The sequence below is a fragment of the Lactuca serriola genome, chromosome 1, assembly GCF_051521515.1.
Source record: "Lactuca serriola cultivar US96UC23 chromosome 1, Lser_US96UC23_V15, whole genome shotgun sequence".
Lineage (NCBI taxonomy): Eukaryota > Viridiplantae > Streptophyta > Magnoliopsida > Asterales > Asteraceae > Lactuca > Lactuca serriola.
The window spans coordinates 63,773,529-63,781,563 of NC_136408.1; the positions used below are offsets into that span (position 1 = coordinate 63,773,529).

General features: G+C 32.7%; 1 protein-coding gene across 1 annotated transcript; it reads right to left on the reverse strand.

Moving 5' to 3' along the window:
• Nucleotides 1-2,346: 2,346 nt before the first annotated feature.
• Nucleotides 2,347-5,837, reverse strand: LOC145089808 (sulfite exporter TauE/SafE family protein 4-like). The gene is made up of 12 exons (XM_079028204.1): nt 5,544-5,837; nt 5,271-5,430; nt 4,964-5,164; nt 4,528-4,589; nt 4,389-4,437; nt 4,211-4,263; nt 4,004-4,090; nt 3,838-3,888; nt 3,503-3,742; nt 3,114-3,207; nt 2,888-3,028; nt 2,347-2,817 (listed from the first exon to the last, which is right to left on the reverse strand). Exons 1-12 carry the CDS (start codon nt 5,703-5,705, stop codon nt 2,735-2,737), a joined length of 1,383 nt encoding a protein of 460 aa, XP_078884330.1. The 5' UTR covers nt 5,706-5,837; the 3' UTR covers nt 2,347-2,734.
• Nucleotides 5,838-8,035: the final 2,198 nt, after the last annotated feature.

Genomic DNA, 8,035 nt, shown 5'->3' on the forward strand with positions numbered 1-8,035 from the left:
GATTATAAGTTTCTTTCTTGCATCTACTATAGGACCATTAACACTATGAATTTCCAGTTTCTGTTGTATCACAATACTTGCATGCTTCAAAATATGTTTCTTAAATATGATTTTTTCCAAAAAGTGGATGCAAGTTTTTGAGTTCAACATCAAAATTTCATTTATTATAGATTAAAGGTTGGGCTCTATGGTGAACTTACATGTTTCCTAAAAAAATATAAACTACATATCAATAAACCTCTTTTTGATGTCGGAGAGTATACGGTTTACTACACATGCTCTACATTAGGAAATTAATCTTCCATGACTTCAAAAAGTTTGTATAATCAGTACAAACATTATATGGTCAATGAGTGAATGAAAATAATTATTTAGTAAAAGCATGATCAACCTAGTGTTGGTTAGCTAATGCCAAATCATTTCTATTATAGAGTTGAAGGTCATCAATTACTAAGTCCAAGAACCACTTCCAATTTCCTAGGTATCAACACATACCATTTCCCCTGCAATTAGAAATATCTAGGTATTGGCATCCTTACCCACAATACATATTAATTCCTCACCATATATACCTTTGAGGAAGCAACAATATATCCCAATTATCCTTGTACACCCTTCTATCCAACCATGATATAACCCCTTCAAATCATGCATATGCATTGTTAAGACATCCATCTTAACAATGAAACCTAGGTTCAACTTCTAATCTCCTCATCATATCACTTTAGTCTAGCATTTCTATTATAGTCCTTTCAATAAGACTCAATGCATATTTTTTAGCCCTCCTATATCGACCAAAAGTAACTTCAAGGGAAATAACTTTATATAACTTCTAATCTTAGTTTTCTAAACACTCACAAACATTTGTGGAATATTTTCTTCGAGTGGTGAATTGCAATGGAACATAGATTACTTAAAGATGAGTCATTTTTTGTCTTGTTCATACAAATTATATCATCATAAAACTTGATCTCAACAAAAAAGTTATTTGAAAACATAGTCTCATCGCCTTTTCCCTCAACAACTTATATAAGTTTTTCCATACTCACAACATATGCATTGTCCTCTTCAAACCATTCTTTCGAATCCTCTCACTAAAATGGGCAATATACATAACAATATAACCTCCATTTTTATACCTAACATCTAAGAAATTAAACATAATCATTATTGTTTTTATGATACAAACACTATCTTTCAAACATAGAATACTCACACAACAATATAGCTTTACACACCTTTCTTGTGGCAATGCTTCCATATATGTTACACATTCAGGGAAATTCATACATGTGAAGTCTCTCATTAGTGTTATGACAAAGCCATAAGAGGGAAGCTAACAAACATTCATTCGAAGTTAACATAAACATTAAGATAAATAGCAAATCGTTGTTGATTCAGCATTCTTCCAAAATAGAATACAACTTTAGGAAGAAAAAGATACGATTTTCAAGTAATAACAATGAAAAGATGTGATTCTCATATTAGGAATCATTTAATTACGTGACACATCAACGACATAATTTCGTCCTTAATCTTTCACTTATTTTCAAACCATGTTATAGTTACCTTTCATCTCTCAAGAGAAATCTACAAGTGTCTAATGTATTATGTATAAGACTTTGATGCATTAACTCTAAGAGCATATAGAATCAGGCAACAAAAAAAGAGGTAAGGCAACCAGGAGAGGACAAAGAATTCATGGCTTATTCCACGATAGGGCTTGTTTTTGTAGCAGATGACAGGTGCAACACGGTGTTCCCGACAATGCCTAGTACCCATGTCAGACGTTGTTGCATAGCAGGACATGTACATAACACTATAAACGAACCGAACATCCAAAGAACTGTTCGTGAACCGTTCGGCAGGAAATTCGTTTACCTTCATTTATTTTCATTCATTTAAGTTATTTTTATGTTCATATATGTTCAATTATGTTTTATTACATTAATATATTATATGTTTGTTTATGTTCAATTATGTTTGTTTATCTTTGTTCATTTATTTTCGTTAGTTTATGTTCGTTTAGCATGTGCAAAAACATAAGCAAACGACATAAACAGTGTAATTTGTTAAATGAATGAAGATAAACAAGAAAACTCATTAGTTTAACCATTCACATTCGTTCGTTTGTTTGGCTAACTTAAACAAACAAATATGAACAATCCCTATTCCTGTTCGTTTAGTGTAAACCATTTACAGCACTACATGTACAACACATAGCCTGACCCGTTCAATTTTGCTTATAATCGTCTTTTTACGCTAATTTTGAACACTGTAAGATCCAAACTACACAATAAAGGATTAAAGACCGAATGCCTCCCAAACAAAAAGTTGATTGGAGTGTTTTGACATTAACACATAATAAAACTTCCATTTATATGCAAAATAAATTCAATACAATGAAATGCAAATACCAAATCAACATTTGAAGGTTGCTTTCGTGTCAACGACTAGCTAACACTCCTTGGCAACCACACACCGGAAACTTTATTCGACACTACAAATCGACCACTATGGCGGTGGTGATGGGCGGCGATGGTGGTGGTGTATTAAACATCACTCAAAGCCTCTTTCCACACACACACAACACCGGTGACAACAAATTTAAACATAAACAATAACAATAATTTGCTAGCAATGGATGTCAATTGGCCAACAGACATTGGCCTAAAGCACCTCCTTCGCATCACTCTACGATTCTGTACATAAATACCATCACTCTTTTGAACCCTTACTGACTGCTACAGAACTCAAGAAATCCCATGAATTCATGGTTTTGAATCATTGTGATGCTCTTCTCAATACCAATAACCCCTGTAAAGCACAAAGTACAACTCCGTAAACACAAAGTACAACATCAAACAAAAGGATTGAAAAAACTTACCCATTGTAACTGCACTAGCAAATATGACAGCAGAAAGAATGAACACTATGAGTGAAGCCCTCTTTAGAAAAGCAACAAGTTTTCTAACAAAGAATTGTCCCCAAAAACCGGCTAAAATTGACACTGACATCAAGTATAATGCTGCAAAAACATAAAAAGATTAATCTGGTGTCACGTTACTTGAAAAAAAAATATTATTATTTTGAAATGCTGACGTGGAATATACCGTATGGGATAGGAAACCGGTTGAGTAGATAAAACTCGACCACTGATAAAGATGAAGAAAACATCATCACAAATGTTGCTGTCGCACTTGCCACCTATGCAACGATAAAAAAAAACATCATTTTCTCAAGTGTGACAATTTATTTATTTTAAGCCAAATTACACAAAAAATATTAGCCATTACGAATATTCTTTATAAAATCCATTTTTTGTTTTTGCATTTCAACCATTATTAATTTACAAAAAATTATTTATCTAGACAATTTTTAATGAGGTGTCAAAGGAAATGTGTGACATTTCTTATGACATATAAGATGTCACCTCGTTAAAATTATTGATCTATTTATTTATGCAAAGGTATTACAGATCGAATTTTCGATCTGTGTATACCTGAGGAATGACACCGATCTCGAGTAAGAGGGGGCCAAGAATGAAGCCGCCACCGGAGCCGAGAAGGCCGCCGACAGTGCCGCCCAAGATCCCGCAGAGAGCACAGAAGATAAGGTGGGGGACAGTCCACTCGATCGAAGCCTCACACACTGATTCAGTGTTCCCCAAGCTTTTCCTCTTCTTGCTTTCTTTGTATAATTTTACACATTCATATCCAAAAACCGCCAGTGTCGCAGGAAACTGGAAGAAAAAAAAAACGGATGATCAGATTTGTGCATTGAATGATTGTACAGTACAACAAGGTGATACGTGGTTTCTATACACTTAAAAAGTACCTGTGCAACAGTGAGCACCCAGTACCATGTACTGCAAACCACTAGATCATTCTGTAGAAGACACAGACAGACAGGAAATTAGAATTTAGAATATGCCAATAAGGTAAATTGACCAATTTACCCTTGATCATGGATTCATGAAAAGTGAAAAGTAAAAAGTACTTGCCTTGATGATTTGAAGAACTAGAAAGGCAGCCCATACGGCAACCAGAAGCATAAGCTTCTTCCAGCGTAAATTAAATGTAAATATTTCCTACAAATATGTATAAACACGTTTTAATTATTAAATATAATAACTTTTTATTCTAAAAAAGTAAAAATCCAAAGTTAAAAATTTGCGTCAAATGGAAGAAGAGAAACAGAGGATGCTCACCATTGGAGATTTCTCTTCTCTAGGAATTAAAGGCTCGTATGTGTCAATCAGAACTGTAAAAAAAAATTAATTAGTTATTGAAATGAATAATGGTATAATAATTAAAAATGAGCATATTTTATAAATATAATCACTTTCATCAAAATGTTAAATATAAAAAGATCATAGCAAAACTCACGTTCGCCTCGAGAATTGGCAAATGTTTCTCGTGGCCTTGCCATTTCTTTCTGCATTCAGTAAAAAAAGTTATATACATATATAAGATTGAATAGTTGTAATAATAACTAAAAGTATATAAAAAAGCTAAAAGCTTTAACCTTTAATATAGACTCTTCTTTCCACATCTCAATTCCCCTAAAGAAAGACCTTGAAGATGTTCCTGTCAACAAATATTTGAAAATTTTTGATCATTGGTAAAAAATTAAAAATAATCCCTAATAATGTAAGAATAAAAGAATCTCATGAAACAACAATCATTAGTGTTTAAGTCAATGAACAGATCCACATCACATATGTGACATCTACTTGTATAAATTAATAATTTAATACCTAAACATCATATAAAATACATTGGTCTAAACCTACTTGACAATAACATAGAGATAAACACTCATAGTTTTTATTAATTTCAGTTAAGCAATAATGCAAATCTAAACCTAAAACAAATAGAAGATTATCCATTTCAAGATCCACATGTAACAAATTGTGAAATAAGATCAAACAAAAAGTATGAACAGTAAAAACAAAGGATACCTAAGAAGAGGATGATGATGAGAACAGTGATGAGCCAATAAGGAAAAACGACACTAAGAGCAACACCAAGTGTGATTCCAAGCATGAGCATAGGCTGAAACAATAGGGCTAAATCATAGTCCAGAATTGGTACTTCTCTGCATGGATGTTGTACTCTTAGATTGTACCAAAACGATGATGCAGATGCTCCCATTATCATACCTGAAACATCAAATGATTAAGATTCTTTCATAAAATCAAATCGAATTTCAGAAGAATTCAATCAATCCAATCTGGATTACAGTTCAGATTTGAATTCAGAGCATACACTTGGAAAGAGCAGCGGCGGACTTCGTATCGAAACCAACAATCAAAGTAAGCATAGGGACAAAAATGCCACCACCGCCGACACCACCCACCGTTCCAAATGCAGAACCTAAGAACCCTATTATCGTAGCCAACACGATTCTCCCATCGAACTCCAATTCCTAAATTAAAAACCCAAATTCAAAATCAGAAAACCCAACTATCCGGAAATGGGTTTATCACAATCGATAATGAGAAGAACAGAAGAAATAAGAGTTAAATTATGGGAACTTACAGGCCAGGTTTTTTCGTCGGAATCAAGAGTAACTGAATCCGGAGAAGAACGGTGAGGAAGGTGATTGATTTTGTAACTGTGATGGTCTGAGATGAGGAAAACCGATAAAACGGCGACGGAGAAACCGGCTAATAGATACAATACAAACCCTTTCGTCGCCATGGATGCTCTGTTTTACTCTCTCTCTCTCTCTCTCTGTTTGTTGTATGTTAGCTTTCAGGCTTTCAGCACCACCAAAAGCGCAGAGGGAAGACGACAATTACAGGCGTACAGCGAAACAAGTAGGCATGTTAGCCCTCACATGTTTCGTGAATTTATAGAAGAATCAAGAGAGAGGCAGAGGCGCGTAGTATAATTAACATTGTATTCGAATATTATTTTGGCCCTTTATGATTCAAAGTGATTTTTCATTTTTATGCGTTACATTACATGCAAAAAAAGTTAGGAAAAAGGTCAGTCACTCATTGCTAATTTGTTATTGAGATTTTTTTATTAAAAATTAATTTGTTTTCCAAAACCTTTTTAATCTTAATAAGAAATAAAAATATGAGATATAGTATCTAATTAAAGTAGAGTTTAGTTGACAAATGCATGTGTCCATCAGACCATGACACATCATACTTTGGTTTGAGAAAACAAATTTGGGTACTATATCATCATTTTTAGATGGACATATTTATTATGGGCTTGATTATAGTCGGAAAAAAACATACATTATCTTTAATGATATACATCTTTTATTCAAATTAGTATTGATTTATCTATTGTAACATCTTTCAGGGAGCGTGTATTTCTAGCAAAGTGAATAAAAAATAAGGTGGATAATAAGATAAAGTGGTCAATTTATTAATGATAATTATTGTTGTATATAAAGAAATATCATTCTTAATAAATGAAAGTTTTTTTTTGTCACATGTCAATCTCTCATAAATTTTGACACTTGTCATTTTGTGGTATTTTTGAAATAAATATTATCCACTTGTAAAATTTTAATTTGTTTCAATTTTTAAAATTAAAGTCATATTTATATATGTAAAGTATTAAATATCATATATATATGATATTAAATTGCAATAAATATGTTTTTTTTTTCTTATTTTAAAGTTATACATTAAAAAATATTTTCTATTTATATTTTAATTTAATGTTTAATCTTTTTTTTTAAATTAACTCGTGTAATACACGGATGTTACACCTAGTGTTTTATATAATATATATTAGCAATGACACACTATTGTCGGAAAAAAGGAGTTTCCCTTGGATGAAAAAAATTCAACCTGATTCATTATGGAAATGGATAAACAATTACATATATTGTATTCTCTTCGAATGATACATTTCGATTTGGTATATTATAAATCCAAAATGGACTTCTAATGAACGATAAATTAATCTTAAAGTCATCAAGTTGGATGGATTGGATAAAAATTTTATTGGGTTGTAAGTAATTCCACATAAGTGAGAGGATGAAAAGAAGTGTGTATATAAGTATAATAATTTTGTTTTCGGTAACAAATCTGCAAAACAATGTTAGTAATAAACGGAATATTGAAGCTAGTATTGAACACGAATTCCTTAAACAGTTTTTAGTATGTTCCTAGGGCACAAAGGGAACAATAGTTGAAACAATGTGTATTGCCGGATTAGACCTGAAAAAATTGCCGAAAAATTTATGTAGAGAGAATCATATGTCTATTTATATACTAATATATGTAACTATATTCATTAATTCGAAATTAAATGAATTTATTACACATTAAATCACATTTAATACCTCAATTACCAAAACTATAACAAAGGCCAAAACTGTAAAGTTTTGCAAAAGTGTTGCTTGCGCGCGTCTGTAATTTCATAGTTGCATTCGTGTCCGCGGGTCATGTCCATACATACGTTTGGTGATTTTTGTCTACAAAATTCATAATTTGCACCACCCCATGCATGCACTTAAGTGTTGGAGTAAAACCACACAAAGAAGCTTGTAAACCTATCACATATCTATGCTTATGTAACACCCAGTTCATGTAAGCATTTCAGCAAGTAAATTTGGAAGTTTCACCCGACTCACGACGTAAGCAATGCTTATCATGTTGTGCGGGGGAATCTTGAAACGAGCATCACCCTTTGGGCTCACGACGTGAGCACCTATCGCTCACAACATGAGATCGATCTAATAGGAAAACCTTAATTTTGGGGGTTTTATTTTGTATTTAAAGGAAGTGAGGGCTAGGGTTAGCACACCTTTAGCCCCCATTACCTCCTTGCACTCCCCTTTTAAACCCTAACATCCATATTTGATCTTGAGCTTATTTGTGGTGATTCTAGCCAGGAAAAAGAAGATGAACAACATCTAATCATCATTTCTGCATCCAAGCATCATCATCAATCATTTTCATACCATCTGGACCTCTGTAAGTTTGAAAGTGCATTGTTTTATCAGTCTATAAGCTTGGATCTAGATTTTTATGTTGTATCCTTGATATTCAAGATGATGT